Here is a 21,605-nt window from a genome sequence, read left to right as displayed (position 1 = left end):
CATCAAACAATGGTGAGATCGCTTAACAAGATCAATGTGGCTAGCTGCTTACTTAGCTAAGCGGTACGCGCTTGCACAAAAAAAAAATCAAAATATTTATTAATAAGAAGAAAGACAACGGCAACAAATAAACATAAATAAATAAATAAATGGAAAAGAAATACTCTGAAAGCAAGCCGGGCCAGCCAGCCAAGCCAATGAATGGCAGCAGCAGCAACAAAACCCCCAATACAATATAAATTGAATTGTAACGCTAACAGAATGTTCAGTCAAGTTGAATTTGTCGCGGCCAACACGTCAAACAGACGGCGGCAGCATTTGAAAATCGAAATACAATAAAATTTAAAAACAAAAATCAAGGTGGCCAAAAGCAGCGTCAAGCGCCCTCCAAAGAAGTCAAGTGCCGATTTTTTAAGAATATTAAAAAAAGAAAGAATTTTTAATTTAAATACAGAAAACAATCAGCAACACCATCACCAACAACAACAACAAAACAGCATCCAGCTCCAGCCAACTGGAAAAAAGTTCCCACAAATTAAATTGCTAAAACAACACAAAAAGAACAAAGAAATATAAAAATATACAACAACAACAACAAACACAACGAAGAGAAACCAGCAACAACAAATTCTATAGTCAAACAACAAAAATTAGTTTAAAACCAATTTTAAAAAATAAATACCGGCGACAAAACAAAAGAAAACACCAATCGAACACCTTTAATTGCCACGTTAGAAATTTTTTAATGGCATTGGCTAATTTTGTGCTCAAATTCGTCTGGCCCAGCGAGAGAATTTCGAAATTTATTTATCTGAATTACCATTAAAAATAAATCACGGAATACAGTTAAAGCTTTGAATTACTTACCCCACTGTCCCCTCCCTGCCGTGAAATTTATTGTGAGCTGATTACTTTTGTTGCAGTTGAGTTAGTACAACAACAACAACAATTAACTATTCTCCATAGAATATCGTAAAACTATAATATTTTTACAACAACACTTAACAAAACAAAAGCAACAACAACAACAAAAAGAGAAAATAACGTGAAATGAACAGAATATTCTAATTTATGTGCAATTAAAATTTTTGTTTGATTTAATTACTGATTTGGAATATTACCCCTCGGCTGCAACAAAAAAAATCTAACCAAACTAGTGTCATCATGAAAATACCAAATATTTTGAATAAAAACGGTTCCATGAATGTCAACTCTGCAGTTGCGGCAAAGGATACCACAACGGCCATGGAGGTGACCAGCACAGGTGGCAAAAAATGTAAGTAAATTGTTATAAAATATTTTCTGTATTAGGACATGCATGAAAAATGTACCTCAGCCAAAATGTTTCAGGGAAATTAACCGGGTGCTTCTTTTTGGTTCATTAAAGGGTAACCGAAGTTTGCCCTGACCAAAAGTTTCACAGAAAATAATCTACCGTATAGAACATGAAAGGATCAACGAATTTTGTGCAAAATTTACAAATCTCAATACTTGAATCAGTTCTATATCAGGTACGAAAATGTACCTCCCAAACAAAGGGTCAAAATTTGGCATAATTAAAACTCTTATAAAATACGAAATAAATATCCGATTCTCTTCAATTTTTGCACATCACAGTATTTCTTCTAAAAAAAAAGATCTGGTGTGAAGGTGGAATATATCGGTGCACCCTTCCGGTGCCTCTCCCACAAAGTGTTAAAATTTTGAATAACCAAAATGCTTATAAATTTTCGATTTCCAATTTCAAATCTCAATATTTCTATTAACACAAAATCTGGTGGGAAGATGGTTGATATCTTGCCCACAAAGTGTCCACCATACATAGTAGGGAGGGTATATTAAGTTTGTCATTCCGTTTGTAACTCATCGAAATAATCAGTTTAGACCCGACAAAGTATATATTTTCTTGATCAGCGTAAAATTCTAAGACGATTTAGCCCTGTCCGTAAGTCTGTCTGTTGTAATCAGGCTACAGTCAAAACGAATTGAGATAGGATGCTAAAATTTTGCACAGATCTCTCTTTTGTCTACAGGCAGGTCAATTCGAAGATGGGCTTTATCGGTCCATGATATCGTATGCCCCCCAATATTCGCTATTTTGATTTTTTTTTTTTTCAAAGGAATTGTCTAAAATTCCACACAAAGAGTTCCATGTGAGTACTTTAGCCCCTGAAAGAGAATTGTCTATATAGGTCCACGATATCGTATATCCCCAATATTCGGTATTTTGATAATCTTAGCCACATTTTTCAACGGAATTTTCTGAAAATTCACATAAGGAGTTCCTTGTACTTTCTCCTTGAAGGAGAATTATATTTATATAGGTCCACGATATCGTATATCCCCAATATAACGGTAGCTCCCGATATTCGGTATTTTCATGATTTTAGTCACATTTTTCAACGGATTGTCTGAAATTTTACACAAGGAGTTGTTTGTGAGCACTTTACCGCCTGAAAGAGAATTGTCTATACAGATCCAAGATATCGTATATACCCATATAACGGTAGCCCCCGATATTCGGTAATTTGATAATTTTCGCTAGATTTTTCAACGGAATTGTCTGAAAATCCACACAGGGAGTTATTTATATAGGTCCACAATATCGTATATTTACCCATATATCGGCACTTTCTGACATTAGGAATTTTAAAGCTCCCTGAACGAGAATGTTTAAAGGTTTTATTTTATTTATTTATTATTTTTTTTTTTTTTTGAAAATTTCCTAATTCGTTCCATATGGTGGAGGGTATTCAAAGTTCGGCCCAGCCGAACTTACTGCTTTTTTTCTTGTTAATATTTTTATCTCTTACAATTTGCGAAAAAAAATCAGCGATTCTCTTAAAACTTGGTAAACTGGGATCTGATGTGAATATAAAATTCATCGGCTCACTCCTTCTGGTACCTCCGCACAAAATGTTTACATTTTGATTAATCACATTCGCATAAACTTGGAAATGCATTTTAGATACTCATTCCAATATTTGTTTTCTGTTTTGGATGACCGAAGCATTGGTCCACTTTATCGGGTACCTCACACACATATTTTAATTTTCCAAAAATTAAATTATATGTAAAAGTAAATGAAATAGTCGACAAATCTGGTAAATTTATATCCGACTAAGGTCAGATACGAAATGGACTTTGGAAGCTCCTCCAGTTTGGATAATCATAATCAAAAGAAATAAAAAACGAACAATGGCTGAGGGTATACATCTGTTGGCAAAACCACTGATAAATGAAAGACAAACAAATGAACCTAAAGAACCAATTTTTCGAAGAGGTACCAGAAGGATTGTATACAAATACTAAAATGTACTCAGTTTGAACAACGTCTAATACTCTGTTTATTTCTTAAAAAGTGTGAGATTTCTATACCCTCCACCATGGTATGGAGGGAATATTAAGTTTTGTCATTTCATTTGTAACACCTCGATTCTTGATCAGCATAGAATTCTATGTGATGTCAGTCCGGTTGTCTGTCGGTCTGGAATTACTCTATCTTCCGATCGAATTATATTAGGTTTCTCAAATTTTACTGAAATGTGTGTTTGGTCTATAGGACTTTTGGTATTAAAAATAGTCAATATAGGTCCATGTTTTTGTATAGCCCCCATTTAACGGTACCTCAAGATATTCGATACATTTTTGATTTGTGTCACACTTTTAAAATTTTTAATTTGTTTAAAATTTAGAATTTAAGTTCCTAATGGGTACTACAGCCTGTGACAGAAAATTGCCCATGGAGGTCCACGTTTATGTATAGCCCCCATTTATGGATCCTAACATGGGAGCTATACGTTATTTCGAATTTAAGTTCCTAAAAGACACTACAGCCTATGACAGGAAATTGACGCTACCTCCCAATGTTCGGATTTTTTATGTTTTTGCGCATTATTCACCGGAATTGTTGCAAGTATTCAAGTATCGCATTTGAATATTGTAATGGCCTATGACGAAAAAATTACCTATGCAGGTCTACATCTTCGTATTTATTTTTATGATTTTAGCAGTATTATATTTTTTTTGCAAAGTTCTTCTAAATGGTAAAGGGTATTTCAAGTTCGGCCCGGATTTTTTTACATATTTTATAACTTCAGCTATAGAGGATGTATATCATTTGATACGGTCAAAACGTGTCTCATCGAAATAACGATTTTAGACTCTAGGCCTCTTCTCGAATAATCATCATGGATCTGGAATCAATATTATCCAAAAACAAACGATCACTAAGTAAGCATCGGTATTTGACGAAGCATATGTTCTGTCATATGCTGTCTTTAACAATAATTTCATGAAAAAAATCCATATAGATTGCGAACATCTTCTATAACAACAGACTTTTATTTTGATCCTAACCTGATCTCCACGCTAAACTTCGGATTGGGCCATAACTGCAAAATATTGAGACCAAATGTTTCCAATATCCTTAATTTTTGTAAAAAAATTGAAGAGGTGGCTACTGTCAACAAATGACCAACCGGGTGGCATTACGTTCCACAAAGCCCTAGATATTCAATAAGAATGGACCATATTTTTGAAAATTATTTTCGAAGTAAATTTGACCATTTATGCCTTTAAACCAAAATCCGCACTAAATAGTGATTAGCTTTGATTGCATCGGTTTTTTAATATATGCATGCGGTTTTTCTGTGCCCAAATACATTTTTATACCCTCCTCCATACTATGGAGGGTATATTAATTTTGTCATTCCGTTTGTAACTCCTCGAAATACTCATGTCAGACCCAACAAAGTATATATATTCTTGATCAGCGTAAAATTCGAGTTCTAAGTCGATTTAACGATGTCCGTCTGTATCTATCGAAAGAATTGAGGTAGAAGGATACAATTTTGCACGTATGTTTATTTTGCCAGTGGCATGTTAAGTTCGTAAATGGGCCATGTAGGTCAACGTTATAAAGGTACCTCCCAAAATTCGGTATTTTAATGATTTCAGCTACATTATTCACCGGAATTGTTTCAAATTTGGTATTTGAAGTTTGGAATGGATACTACAGCCTAAGACAGAAAATTGTACAGGTCCTCGTCAAATTATCGCACACATTCTGCAACATTCGCAATATATCCTAGCGTTGTTCAGGCTGACACACAACCATATTTGTTCGGCGGAATGACCGGAATTTACATTTATATAGGGGCTATTCCAAAAAAAAAAATGGACGAACATTAGCAGTTTTCAAATCAGCGACTGTAATATCAATCCAAAGCATTTTATAAAACTACAAAGCTCTATTTTAAACGTTGCGAAAATTTTCTCAAAATATTGGAATCCCTTTGTTTATGATCAGCGATACATAAAGGCATTGCAAAAGTTTGGCCTACGAACCCGAAATATTTTTGGGGTTTTGGTTTATTCTGGAGGCGAAATGGTCTCCCAGATTGTTTTTCATATATTGTTTTTTTTTTTTTAATTAGTGGATTTTTTGATTTAAATGTTTCCATTTTTATTTTTTGATTTCTTTAACTTGGGCAAAACTCTATGAACCTTGAACTGTATGCTAATATCGAATATTGAGTTAAAATCTTGAAATATTTAAATTAAATCGAATAACAAGAAATATAGCAATGGAAATGTTTCCACTAAACAATTATTCACAGATGTCTGCTGAACGTCATTAAAACGCAAGACAGTTAGACCAAACTATGTTTTCAACAAAATGACATTTCAATGTCTACCAGATTGGTTGGAAATAAGTTAACCGCAATGAAAACGATCCATAAAACAAGGAACAAGAATTAAAATGGTTTTTTATTTAAAACCTTTTTTTAGCTTTGTTCCATTATTTTATTATTGGAATTTTATGATCAAAAATTTCAGATACTATTTCGCTTCAATAGTTCGATTTCTTTATGTTTTGAAGATTTCAAGTGATTTTGGTTCTCAGGGAATCAGTAAAGCAGTGCCTTTCAAAAAGGTTAAATTTAAGTATAGGGTTAAAACTTTAATTTAGGTATATGGTTAAAAATATAGCGATTTCTCCCAGTATTTCATAGATTGCTATTCCTATTTCCGACCGAATAAGCTTTAAATAGGAATTTTGGATTATTGTTAGTTATATCGAGGTATTAAACACTATAGACATTTTACGGTCAATATTTCCGATATTTGTATACTCTACAATACATAGTTGTAAGGATGAAGAAGGAAACTAGATAGACCCAGAGTTACTTTTGAGGATCACTTTCCGAGTCGATTTATAAATGTCAGTCCTTTTGTCCGTCTGTTCATGGTTTTTGTGAACAAAATGCAGGTGGCATTTATTTTCCGATTGAGATGACATTCTCTACAAATCACTTGATTCGCCCAAGGACAAACCCTATTGAAATTGGTGGGAATCGTTTCAAATTTAAATATAGCTTCCATATATATCTTTAACCGATTTCGGATTAATTGTACATAAAATGACCAATATAAGTCCAAATGACCTAAATTTTAGCACATCCGTCGGAATTTAGTCTGGAAACAAGTACTTCAAATTTGGTGCAGATATAGCCATATCTCCCATATATATGTTTGAAAATTTCCATAATTTCTACATTTTTTTTTAAATTTCATTAAATGAAAGCAAAAAATGTCGGAAATAGCATCATATTTTAGACTAAGTTTAGATTTGTTTCAATTGGTCACCTTTGGCAAGAATTATGGTCTTCAAACGGTCAATGAAAACCTCACACGCTGCCCGAATGTTGCTCTGCGGTATTTTGGGCCATTGCTTTGCGTGAGGAGATCGCCACTTTGGTATTTTTTAGTGCCAACCTTGCTTTCCAAAATACTCCAGACACAATAGTCAAACTGATTAGTATCCGGAGATTTTGGTGGCCATTGTGCGCTGGAAATGAAGCGAGGAACCTAATTTTGTAACCATTCTTGGGTGGCGCGTGCTGAGTACCATGGTGCTGATACCTGTTGGAATGTCCAAGGTCTGTGGCCAAAATGTTTGCGTGCCCAAGGCTTTAATGCACCCTTCAAAATATTTTCGCGATAATATTTGGCATTGATTCTGATGTCACGGTCCATTAATACGAGCGGAGAGCGACCATTGCCCGCGCTTGATTTCTGGTGGCCAACCGTAGGTGCACATTTTCAGCTGACCTCTGGGGCAAGTAAACAAAATCATTTTGTTTGTTAACAAACTGCTGCACAACGATTGTTTTCTCATCGGAAAAAACCAAATTCGGCAGTTCACCACTTTCGGCCAAGCGAAGCAACTTTTTAGCTCTTTCGAGTCTATTTTCTTTCTTTTGTGGTGTAAGTTCTTGCACTTTTTGGAATTTCAATGGCTTTAGCCCGAGCTCATTTTTCAATATTTATCGAATGGAATATTCCGATATGTTCAGCTCACGAGCCATTTTTCGGTTACTGCGACGCGGGTTTCGATCAAGTCGCTTCCTTACTTGTCAAACCATTTCTGCCGATGTTGCTGTTTTCTTCCGTCCACTTCCTTGAAGTCGGATTACGCTACCACTATCACGGTAACGAGCGATGTTAAGAGACACAAAAGATTTATTCACATTAAAAATGCAGAAGTGCTCTGACGATAGCCATCACACTATCACGCTTGAATTCCATCACAATAACTTTTTTTCTAAAAAATTCTCTCCAAAATGCTTTTATACGCCTGCATACGCTTGTATAGGGTATTCAAGTCTGTCCCGCCCGACTTTTGACCTTTCTTTTCTGATTTTAATTTATAAGTCGTAAAATCTTAAAAATCATTGTAATATGACTATAGGGTGGGTCGATCGTATGATATTATCCAAATATTTTTATTGAAAGAGTATTTGTTATAATATAAACAGAAAAAAATCCCAAATAGGTCGAAGAATGTGCCACCTTTCAAAATGATGAATGTATGTACTTCAAAAACACTTGACAAAAAAAGAACATAAAACGAAATTCTTATCTCTTCACAGCTGCAAATGACAATTACTTATTTGGCCTATTAAAGTGAAATGCATTCGAAATAATTGGTATTGAATTTAAACAAGCCAGACATAATGACATTAATTATGATGACAGTGCTGATATAAATTTTTTTATAATTTTTTATGGAAGGAATCGAACTAAGTAGGTTCTTGATTTAAATGACAATGACCGGCCCAAAAATGTCACTTGATTTTTTTATGGAATTTTTATTTTCAAATTTCGAAATATGTATTTTTTTTTTCAAATATTATTATTGATCATCCGATAATAACTCAGGTGGTGTTTACCATTTAACGCATAATAAGCGAAGTCAATTCATTTGCAATGTTTACTTTTTTTGTTTTGGCATTTCTAAGAGGCGCAAAAAATTAAAACAAGAAAAAAAAACAAAATATTTTATCAACTTATTTCAAAGTGACAAATTATTTTGTGTATAAAAAAATAAAAAACATTTCTCGTGCCATTAAACAAATTTTTGTGATTAATAGTAGTTCAATTGACGCACGACTCCAAAATTTTACCAAGAAATTAATGGCCTGCAATTTTATCTTCCACATTTTATTTTTCCACATAAATTTGGAAAAAGTTCCTCAGTAACCGGTTGTGTGAACCGTATGAATTTCAAGCATATTAACAAAGAATATGAGTTGAATTTTAACTGTTGGTTGTTAAAACAAAGCTAAACATTGCCTTTGTGCCTTAAAAATTAAAAATAAATACATTTTTATTTTTATAAATTTGAAGTGTGCACCTTTATTTTTATAACATAAGCCATGGTCAATAAATTTTTATATATTTTTTAATAACTTTAATGGATGTATTATATTTCATATTTTTCTGAAAGCAATGTCACACATTAATATGTAGTTACTATTAAAATATAACTAAAAATGCCTATTAAAAATGGAAAACTGAAGTCAACCCATAAATGTTTAAAGTACTCTTTTAAAAACCCCGGTTGTTCGTTTCTAAAGAAATACTGGATTTTGATCCATGAACACTTTGAAAAAATATTTTTTAAGAATTCAAGATTTTTGTAGGTCCTTGAAAAAATTTTAAAAATAAACTGAAAAATATTTTAAAACAAAATCTATTTTTTTTTTTTTTTTTTTTTTTTTTTTTTTTTTTGAAAAAAGTTAAAAAATTCCTCAGCCAATTTTTGTTTATTTAAATATATTTCGACTTGGGTTATGATTATTCAAAATATGGTTATGATTATTCAGATTTGGACTATATCGACTACTTCCCTCACTTTATATGAGATAGGTGATAATTTTTGAAAAATGTTGCAGGTACCAGATTAGTGGCACGTTTTGGTCATGTCAAATAATATTTACTCTCCCCCCCAAAAAAGTACAATGTATTTCAAAGTCCCCTTACGTACAAATCCATTTTGGTCCATTTCGTTATTACCGTTATGATCCATACAAGTCTCTGAAAAAAAGAAAATATAAATGCCCACATTTATATCTATTTCATATTTTTATACCCTACAACACTATGTGTTGGGGGTATTATAAGTTTGATTGGGCTAAAAATTATGTAACACCTCGAAATATTGGTTTTCCACATAGGAAAGTATATATGAATCTTCCTATCTCGCCGAGCTGAGTCGATCTAGATATGTATGTCCGTCCGTCCGTCTGTCCGTCCGTCCGTCTGTCCGTCTGTCCATGTTAATTTGTAATCACTCTACAGGTCGCAATTATGGCTCGATCTTCACGAAATTTAGAATGGAGGTGGGGCTAGGGTCAGAATAGAACCTTATTTCTTTTGGAGATGATCGCATATTTCGGGTTTCAAATGGACCAAAAACTGAAAAAAGTAATGATTTTGCAGTTGCTCTATAGGTCGCAATTATAGACCAATCAAAGCGGAAGTTAGCATGGGGCTAGAGATTATGGCTGGGCAGAAGCCTTCCAATTTTGATGGTCATCGGGTAATATTTAGTGGGTGAAATAGGCCACAACATTTGTGTTAAATAAAAGTCAAATTTTCCATTAAACCGCGAATATTTTTAATCCCGGCGAAATCACAAATAGACGAACAGGTCAATTCTTACCGTTACGTAGATGCCGATAATAAATATATCGGTTATATATAGCGAAGTATATACAATGTGTATATACAAAGGAAGGGGATGTTATTTAGAATGCTTATATCTCAAGAACGGCTGGACCAATTTTGACAAATGCTGTCAATTCAGAATGCCCTCTTGACATAAAACTAAATCTGGAGATACAGAGGGGCTTCTTGCTTTTGGAGATGATTGCAAAATATTTAGGGGTTCAAATTAAACAAAAACAGAAATGTTTTTTCGATCACACAATTGAAGCCAATCGACACGCCTGTGAAGGGAGTTAGGGAAAGGGAAGAATTCTAGCATTTTGGAGGACCATTGGATTATATTTAGCTATAAAATGGAGCACAACAACTAACAACCCGAAGGAGTGCATAAACATTGGGCAAATGTCCCTAGTCAAAATCCTAATTTTAATAGCGAAATCTTCCAAAATAGATTTGGACATAAGGCGACTTCTACCATTATGTAGTGTTGTAGGGTATCACAAGGTCGGCCCCGCATGAGTATAGCCTTTGCTTACTTGTTTAACATAAATTTACGTATAGCCTGAACGATCTTGGAAAGCATTATTTTTCTTAAGTTTCACGAATTTTTAAAGGTCTTTAAAATGGGACCACGTTCAATTTGTCTGTCTAAAACTAGTTCAACATCTTTTTATAATAATACAAGTAAAAAACCTTAAGTTCGGCCACGACAAACTTTTAATACCCTCCACCTTAGGCTAGAGCAAACACTAGAACTCATTGTGTCCTACAAATACCAACATATATACATATTCTCAGTCAAATCCGTGAAAAAATGTGACAAAAACCATCAAAATACCGCATATCGGGAGGTACCGATATATAGGGACTATACCAAAACGTGGACGGATATATCTCATTTTCACAATACCAACCAGCCAGCCTTGAGTTACGATTGTTTGAACTGTTGACTCTTTATGGGAGGGGAGGTTCCGAAGTAGTTGGCCAATATTGACCAATTCGTATCTGACCTAAGAATGATAAAAATATTACAATATGCCAAATTTGTACTATATCGACTGCTTCCTCTACTTTTTATGATATATGTGCACATTTTTGAGAAATGTGGAAATATGCGTGAGATAGCAAATATAGTCAACAGAGGTATTCCATTTTTATGCTTCATCTAATACAGATAGAAATATTGGTATGGCGAAAATTATAAGAAAATCGAACATTTATTTCCAATTTACGGGAAATCATAATCGCCTTCTTTGAGCGTTTTATTTTTTCAAATTCTTGAGCCCTTTGTGGGGCAAGTAGCAAAATAAATGGTCCGATCTCGACCGTCTTTATAACAGATCTTGTGCTTATGGAAATATTGAGATGTACCAAGTCTGAATGGAATCGGATGTTGATTTCGCGTTTTATGAGCTTCATGAATACTCAACATTTTGACCCTTTGTGGGGGAGGTGCCAGAAAGAGTGAACTGAAATATTCCATAACATTGGTCTAATAAAAATATTATGATGTGTCTAATTTGAATAATTTTATAGGAGTTATAATTATTCAAAATGTTGACCCTATGTGGGGGAGGTATTTGATGAGGTGGACTGATATCCTCCATTTTCGCAGCTGATCAAGCACTGATGCAAATATTAGGATTCATGAAGTTGGAGCAAAATTGGATTATCCTTTCTCTTTCTGTGCAGTAAGTTATTTGAAAATGTAGAAATTTAGTGGGGGAGTGGAAGGAGTGGACCGATATTGCCCATCTCCGAACTCGATCTAAGTTTGACAATAATATTACGATGTACCGATTTTAGATCAAATCGGATACTCCCTTCGAGAGTTGTCGTGCGCACTAGTTAGCCAGACAGACATACAGACGGACGGACATCGCTAGATCGACTCCAAATGTCCTGAAATGGATTTGGTCCAAAGAGATCTAGGGTCTAAAACCGTTTTGGCACGTTTTGGCCGTATCAAATGATATATACCCATTCTAGCCATATGACTGAGGGTTAATGACCACCTCCATATCTCAATTCCAATCAACAGAGCTCAACATCAAATTTGAGGGATCCAGGCCTATCCCTTCCCCCAATACCAAAGTTAATACCATTTAGTATTTTTCGAACAATTATAGAACACATTTCCGAAACCACTTCCACATCTTACCCACATACACTTACGGTGATATCCTTATCAAACTTCAGAGCTTCATCGCAATTTCTTCATTTAATACCAAATTAAAAACTATCTAGTACTTTTCGCACAATTATCGTACATATTTCAAATACCTCCTCCATATCTCAATTCCAGCTATCAACAGAGACCTCAATATTAAATTTGAGGACTCCAGGCTATCCCTTCCCCCGATACCAAATTTAGTATCATTTAGTACTTTTCGCACAATTATAGTACACATTTTCATAACAACCTCCATATCTCTACTCCAGATACAAATAGAGACCTCAATATTAAATTTTAGGACTCCAGCTCTATCCATTCACCTAATACCCAATTAAGTACCACATACAACCTTTCAAACAATTATATCACATATCCCCAAAACTACCTCCAAATCTTAATCGCAGACACCAACAGTGGCATCTACATCAAATTTCAGGATTTAAAATCTATTCTTTCACCCAATACCACAATACAAAATTTCAGATTTCAAACACTATCTCTTCACCCAATAGTAAATTGTACCAAATAAAGTACTCTTTAGTACTTATGCTGTACTTTTATTCCCATTTTAGAACTTTTCGTAACGTTCTAAGTTTAAATATTAAAAAATTATATTGTGCATAATATCTGCGCTTTCGGTTGTGAGTAGCCAATGAAGATTCGAATCCGTTTCAATTTCGGGGTCCACATATAATTTTCACTAATGCCTCGAGACTCATGAATTTCCCAAACTATGGGTCACAAAGCTGATGTAGCGCTTTCCAAACATCGTAGACTTTGTGAAAATTTTCGTTTTAATTAAAAACAAGTAAGCAAAGGCTATAGTCGTGCGGGACCGACCATGTGATACCCTACAACACTACAATATGTTAGAAGCCCCCTTATGCCCGAATCCATTTTGGAATACTTCGCTTTTGAAATTATGTCATGGAGCACTGCCCAGATATTACCCTTAACGGTTTGACCAGGGATATTTGCCCAATATTTACGCACTCCATCGTGCTGTTAGTTGTTGTGGTCCATTTTACAGCTACATATACCAATTGTTATCCAAAATGCCGGAATTCTGCCCTGTTTATAATTCTTTTCAATTGTGTGAGCAGGAAATTTTTTCTGTTTTTGGTTCATTTGAACCCCTAAATATTTTTCGATCAACTCCAATAGCAAGAGGCCAATCTGTATCACCAAATTTAAACTCATCTATATGATTTGCTTGTCTACGATATGTGGCTTCATCCATCAAAGAAATCAGCATAAAAAAAGCCAGAAGTTGTAAGAAATGTTGGTTTTTTACACCAAAGTAGTGGTCTATTCTAACGGCTACCCTAAACTCGAACTTCACGCGAGATTTCCTTTGGATTCAATTTGTTAACTTTATAGTGGCTGCAAAATAAGGAACATTTTTAGTTGTTGGTCCATTTCAACCCATAAATATATTGCGGACATCTTTGAAAACAATAGGCCTAGCCATTCTGAGCCTAATCCTACCCTTTTTCGTGAGGATAACTTCAATCTGTATATAATAACCCCAACCTGTGTTGTAAAATGAAAAAATATTACAAAATATGCACTTCAATATTATAAGTCAAATTGAAATAAAAATCGCATGCGATAAAAAATATGAAAAAATAAAAAAATGCACAAAATACTACAAAATCGATATTAACATCATTATTGGCATCTTTTTATGCGATTTTTTTAGATTTTATACTTTTATGTTAAGAGGGCATTCTGAATTGACAAAATTTGTCGAAATCGGTTTAGCCAATCTTGAGATATAAGCATTCTAGCTGACATCCCCCTCCTTTCTATATATACATTGTATATATTTCGCTATATACATCCGATATATTTACTATCGGCATCGACGTAACGGTCAGAGTCTATTTGTGATTTCGCCGGGATTAAAAATATTCGCGGTTTAATAGAAAATTTGTAATTTATATAACACAAATGTTATGGTCTATTTCAGCCACTAAATATTATCCGATGACCATCAAAATAGGAAGACTTCTGTCCAGCCCTAAGCTCTAGCCTCATGCTATCTTCCTCATGCTATCTTCCGTCTATAATTGCGACCTGTGGAGCAGCTGCAAAATCATGAAATTTTTCTGTTTTTGGTTCATTTCAACCACTTAATATTATGCGATCATCTTCAAAAGCAATAGGGTTCTATTCTGGTCCTACCCCCACCTCTATTCTAAATTTCGTGAAGATCGGGCCATAATTGCGACCTGTAGAGTGATTACAAATTAACATGGACAGACGGACAGACGGACATACATAGCTCGATCGACGAGATAGGAAGATCCATATATACTTTCCTATGTGGGAAACCAATATTTCGAGGTGTTACATAATTTATGGCCCAATCAAACTTATAATACCCCCAACACATAGTGTTGTAGGGTATAAATAGCCGCCGACATTAATCTGGAATTTTATGTTAACAAATTGTTCCACCAACCCTCGTATGTTATTAATCTGAAGAATAAAGGCAGACAAGTGGTTTTGTGTGTTGGATGGAATATTTTAGTTGTTGTGTTTTTGTTCTCCGAACGACATGCAGTCTGCTTGGTGATTCCCATATTATTGAGACAAATTAACAAATTTTAAATGAATTAATTTGTCGCACCAGCTCAATGTTTTAGCAGGTAAATGCTGTAATATTTGGTAAATTTCATCAATTTGTTTACAATTTGTATAAAATTAGCACGTGCTATATAAATTATTCATTGGATGAATACATTTATCAAATTCTTCCGACGAAAGACAAAACAAAGCGAACTCTGACGCCAACAAATTGTCATAAAATTATTCAGGTCGTATAAACAACACATACAAATCATAATTTCCCTTTCTCTCTCTTCGTCATAAATGTGATTTTTCTTTTTATTTGTCTGCCATAGAGTTGAGCGACTTCTTTGTTAACATAATTTACATATTTACGGTGTTTTTTTATTTTATTTTTGTGGTATTAAAAATTCAATTTCCGTCAAGGAAGTTAGTGGCGATAACATGTTACATACTTACTGCACACACACACACACACCAACAGCCGCATACGGGAGTGAAATGTCACTTTGTTGTCATTTGTTAGAACAGTTACGTTTCAAAACTACGACCTGTTTAATTAGCTGCGTATTTTATGCTTTTTTTTTTTGGTTGTTTATAACCATATTTGGTGGCTTGCATTAAAAATAGAAAATTAGAAACGCAACAAATTAACAAAAGCATTATTAAGTTGGGCTGGGTAGAATTTGATATACCCTACCCTATCACAAACGACAATAGTGTTATGCCCATTATAAATCGGATTAGAAAGTCGATTAAACAAGTATTCATTTATCGAATTTTGTCGTTATATAAGCATTAATTCTTCAACATTTAGTGACCATTTATGACCATTTTAGTGACTAATTTTTCCCAATTAAAAATAATGGGTTTGTAAACCGATTTGTAATGAATGGTTTTCCAGGTAATTCTTGTTGATTCGAAAGAGCCTTTGTATGGGGCTATTTCAAAAATTGGATGAAAAATAACAAGTAAAAAAAACATTAAGTTCGGCCGGGCCAAACTTTTAATACCCTACACCTTAGGGTAAAGGAAACATTAGATGAAATGCGGCAAAAACCACTAAAATGCCGAATAACGGGAGGTACCGTTATATGGGGGCTATACCAAATCGTGGACCTACACATGCAATGTTTTGCCAACGGAGCTAGAACCCATTATGACCTACAAATACCAATTTTCAGACAAATACGTGAAAAAAAATGTGGCAAAATCATCAAATTACCGAATATCGGGTGGTACCGTTATATGGGTGCTATACCAAAACATGGACCTATAGTTACAATGACTCGCCACACGAACTGGGTCCCATTATGATCTACAATTACCAATTTTAAGAGAAATTCGTGAAAAAATGTGTCAAAAATCATCGAAATACCGAATATTGGCTGGCACCGTTATATGGGGACTATATCAAAACGTGAATCTATACATACAATGTTTCGCCACACGAACTAGGACAAATTATGACCAACAAATACCAATTTTCAGACAAATCCGTAAAAAAATGTGGCATAAATCATCAAAATACCGAATATCGGGAGCTACCGTTATATGGGGAATATACCAGAACGTGTACCGATATATCTCATTTTCAATACCAACCATCCTAGACACAATACAAATTGCTCTGCTAAATTTTGGCGCTCTACGTCAAATAATGTGGGCTGTATCGTGATTTTAACATACAGACGGACAGACGGACATCGTTAAATCGACTTAGAATTTTATGCTGATTATGAATATATATATATATATCTATATATATAAAAGAAAGTTGTGTTAGTTACTACGCTTATAACTTAAGAACCGCTGAACTGATTTAATTGATTCATACAAATTCGGAATTGTTTCCTCTCCGAAAAGGATAATATCCAAAAAAATCGCGTAAAAATGTGATATATTAACATTTTCATTTTGACTTTTGAAATGTACAATAGTAATGTTTTATTTTGCATGATTTTTTCCATTTTGACTTATTTTTTTCTAATGTACATTTGTAGTGTTTTTTATATTTTACTAGCTGGCCCGGTCCGCGTTGCCGGCCTGTAGTTTTTGTCTATTATGTATATTTGTCAAAGCATAATTATTCACAGATATGACTGTTATAAGTGTTCACGTACTGGTCGATTAAAAGTGTTTTAAAATACCTGTACCTATATTTAAACCGTGGACTTCAAATGTGTGCGAGTGCTATATAAATCCATTAAAAAGTATATATCAAATTAATTTTTAGTATGGTAAACATCGTAGCAAAATTTTCCAGTCAAATAAGCAGTAATTTGGAATTTACTGTATTTTGTACACCTCATAATTGAGGCCTGAATGATTAAAGAATAGCCAAAGTTAATTACTTTTTTAAACCCATTAGCACCTCAGATTGTGCATTAGAGTTCTCATAAGTCCCCCTAACCATGTCGGTCTGTTTGTCCGCCAAAAGGTGGACTTGAGGGGGTACTATTAAGTAAGATTTTCACCCCCCAAATACACATTTTTAGACAAATCCTTTGAAATATGGTAAAATCAGGAGGTAGATTTATATGGGCACTACTCCGAAACATCAACCTACATTGAAAACTTTCTTCTACCCCTTATAATCCAATATGACAAACATAGGCCAAATCAAAAATATAGCTATTTTACACCCATTACCGTAAGATGAGAATTAATTTTATTTGCAATTTAAATTGTAAGTTGGAGACCCCATAAAGTCCAAATTTTTTATCATAGTATAATTCAATGACGATTCAACAAATATCCCGTGCTACTTTCTTATATTTGTAATTTGTTCATGTTTTCACAATTTATTTCATATAGATGTACATCCCAAAACTACGTTCCCAACCAATATTCTCTTGGGGGTTACAAATTCAATAGAATACAAAATTTTCTTTTCTGACCACACATTAGATGTGAAAGTGGACTTGGGGATACTCCAATGTGGGGACTTTACTTAAATAAATTCCTATGTGGCAATTATCTGTATGATGGTTCCCTACCCCAGGGTGGCATAAATAAAATTTTTTAGCCAAATCAATTGATGAATGGGCCCTACACCGAAAATTTTATGCGAAGAGGTTCTCTACCCCTTAGAAACAAAGATGCCAAGGGCCAAAAAATGAAAAAAGTGGCCAAGACCCCAAAAATAGCTTAAATCATACGATGGTTATATATGATAAATATCATGACCTGCAAAAGCGATTTAAGGTATCTTGAATGTTTGGGAGCAATTTCGGAAGGGATAGAAGCCCTTTTCTTACTAAAAGTCCTATTCGCTCTACTATTTTGCACCCTTTATATTTGGTATTTTACTGATTGTACTCCCATAAAAATTTTGCATTTAGAGCTCTCATTAGACGGATTATTGTCACATGAAAGAAGTAGGTCCACGCTTTGAAATGAGCCCCATTAGTCTTTTTCGGTCATTTTTGTTTGTTTAAATGTGTGCGCATCTTTCAGCTGAAGCACGCTGTAGGCCCTGGAGTTGAAAGGTAGATGTCAGTTAACATCGTATTTCACACTTATTTCATTTTTTTGCTGAAAAATTGTATATAGTGAAAAATTATTCTTTATTTAGAATTCAATATGACAATACAAACTAAAAAAAAAAAATACAAAAGAAGAATAACAAATTGAAAAAATCTTCAGCTTGTTTTGATTTTTTAGCGATTTTGAAAAAATAATTATCTTTTAACTTTGGTGTGACCGCGTTAAATTATTTCGCTATCATCTATTACGTTTCACCACCACATGATTCGGTACTACACTTCCATGTAACCCGCCTTCAATTTCAGTTCTCAAAAAATCAAGTCAATTAAATAAATTAGTAATATTATTCGAATTCAAAAATAAAATATAAAAAACACTACAAATGTACATTAGAAAAAAATAAGTCAAAATGGAAAAAATCATGCAAAATAAAACATTACTATTGTACATTTCAAAAGTCAAAATGAAAATGTTAATATATCACATTTTTACGCGATTTTTTTGGATATTATCCTTTTCGGAGAGGAAACAATTCCGAATTTGTATGAATCAATTAAATCAGTTCAGCGGTTCTTAAGTTATAAGCGTAGTAACTAACACAACTTTCTTTTATATATATAGATTTTTGAATTCGAATAATATTACTAATTTATTTAATTGACTTGATTTTTTGAGAACTGAAATTGAAGGCGGGTTACATGGAAGTGTAGTACCGAATCATGTGGTGGTGAAACGTAATAGATGATAGCGAAATAATTTAACGCGGTCACACCAAAGTTAAAAGATAATTATTTTTTCAAAATCGCTAAAAAATCAAAACAAGCTGAAGATTTTTTCAATTTGTTATTCTTCTTTTGTATTTTTTTTTTTTAGTTTGTATTGTCATATTGAATTCTAAATAAAGAATAATTTTTCACTATATACAATTTTTCAGCAAAAAAATGAAATAAGTGTGAAATACGATGTTAACTGACATCTACCTTTCAACTCCAGGGCCTACAGCGTGCTTCAGCTGAAAGATGCGCACACATTTAAACAAACAAAAATGACCGAAAAAGACTAATGGGGCTCATTTCAAAGCGTGGACCTACTTCTTTCATGTGACAATAATCCGTCTAATGAGAGCTCTAAATGCAAAATTTTTATGGGAGTACAATCAGTAAAATACCAAATATAAAGGGTGCAAAATAGTAGAGCGAATAGGACTTTTAGTAAGAAAAGGGCTTCTATCCCTTCCGAAATTGCTCCCAAACATTCAAGATACCTTAAATCGCTTTTGCAGGTCATGATATTTATCATATATAACCATCGTATGATTTAAGCTATTTTTGGGGTCTTGGCCACTTTTTTCATTTTTTGGCCCTTGGCATCTTTGTTTCTAAGGGGTAGAGAACCTCTTCGCATAAAATTTTCGGTGTAGGGCCCATTCATCAATTGATTTGGCTAAAAAATTTTATTTATGCCACCCTGGGGTAGGGAACCATCATACAGATAATTGCCACATAGGAATTTATTTAAGTAAAGTCCCCACATTGGAGTATCCCCAAGTCCACTTTCACATCTAATGTGTGGTCAGAAAAGAAAATTTTGTATTCTATTGAATTTGTAACCCCCAAGAGAATATTGGTTGGGAACGTAGTTTTGGGATGTACATCTATATGAAATAAATTGTGAAAACATGAACAAATTACAAATATAAGAAAGTAGCACGGGATATTTGTTGAATCGTCATTGAATTATACTATGATAAAAAATTTGGACTTTATGGGGTCTCCAACTTACAATTTAAATTGCAAATAAAATTAATTCTCATCTTACGGTAATGGGTGTAAAATAGCTATATTTTTGATTTGGCCTATGTTTGTCATATTGGATTATAAGGGGTAGAAGAAAGTTTTCAATGTAGGTTGATGTTTCGGAGTAGTGCCCATATAAATCTACCTCCTGATTTTACCATATTTCAAAGGATTTGTCTAAAAATGTGTATTTGGGGGGTGAAAATCTTACTTAATAGTACCCCCTCAAGTCCACCTTTTGGCGGACAAACAGACCGACATGGTTAGGGGGACTTATGAGAACTCTAATGCACAATCTGAGGTGCTAATGGGTTTAAAAAAGTAATTAACTTTGGCTATTCTTTAATCATTCAGGCCTCAATTATGAGGTGTACAAAATACAGTAAATTCCAAATTACTGCTTATTTGACTGGAAAATTTTGCTACGATGTTTACCATACTAAAAATTAATTTGATATATACTTTTTAATGGATTTATATAGCACTCGCACACATTTGAAGTCCACGGTTTAAATATAGGTACAGGTATTTTAAAACACTTTTAATCGACCAGTACGTGAACACTTATAACAGTCATATCTGTGAATAATTATGCTTTGACAAATATACATAATAGACAAAAACTACAGGCCGGCAACGCGGACCGGGCCAGCTAGTATATATATATATATATATATATATATATATATATATATATATATATATATATATATATATATATATATATATATATATATATATATATATATTTTATGGGGTCTACGACGAATATTTGAGGATGTTACAAACGGAATGACAAAGTTAATATACGTATATATATGTATATATGTATGTATATGTTATGTAAAAATCCATTATTTTTTAATAGAAATCCCAAATAACGAAAATCGAGAAATAATAAAATATGGGGTCTCCGCATAAACGTAGACTAATATAGTCCATTTGCAATATTATGATTGTAGGCATAAGACGAACTGATGTGCTAATCGGGCGGGCCGACTTTATGATACCCTACACCACTTTGCTAATTAAGTAGAGCTCCGCATAACAATTAAAAGTTTTTATGGGAGAATTCAATCATACACGCTAAGATTAAATTTATAATTTAAAGTTCAAAGGACTAAACATGCCGAAGCATTTATATCTTTTAAATTCGGATTTGTATTGCCCATTTGGTGCAAAATTAATTTGAAATCAGATTAAGATATATATGGGAGCTATATTCAAATCTGAACCGATCTTGATAAAATTTGGCAAATATATCTCTGAGCTGTATTACATATATTTCCCTGAATATCGTTGTTACGGAGTGCATATTACGGCTGTGGGTAACAAATATAATAAATCGGATGGGAGACATAGCTATATCTGAAGCGATCTTCACCATATTTGACATACTGCTTCTAGACTCAATTCGGTCGTAAGTGCCAAATTCCATCTCATTCGGACAAATATTAGACGTTTGGTGCACAATAAAAGATAAATCGGACGAAGTTATATATGGGAGCTATATCCAAATCTAAACCGATCTCTGAAAAATTTAGCAAATGTAT

General features: G+C 33.6%; 1 protein-coding gene across 1 annotated transcript in view; it reads left to right on the top strand.

Moving 5' to 3' along the window:
- The first annotated feature begins 240 nt into the window (after positions 1-240).
- LOC131801377 (putative inorganic phosphate cotransporter) overlaps positions 241-21,605 on the top strand; it is a 39,133-nt gene continuing 17,768 nt past the window's right edge. Inside the window, exon 1 of the mRNA XM_059119976.1 lies at positions 241-1,276. Within this exon, the coding sequence (XP_058975959.1) occupies positions 1,165-1,276 (112 nt within the window). The 5' untranslated portion in view covers positions 241-1,164. The remainder of the gene's footprint in view (positions 1,277-21,605) is intronic.

The sequence above is a fragment of the Musca domestica genome, unplaced genomic scaffold, assembly GCF_030504385.1.
Source record: "Musca domestica strain aabys unplaced genomic scaffold, Musca_domestica.polishedcontigs.V.1.1 16, whole genome shotgun sequence".
NCBI classification, from domain to species: Eukaryota; Metazoa; Arthropoda; class Insecta; order Diptera; family Muscidae; genus Musca; species Musca domestica.
This window is presented reverse-complemented; position numbering and strand designations above follow the sequence as displayed.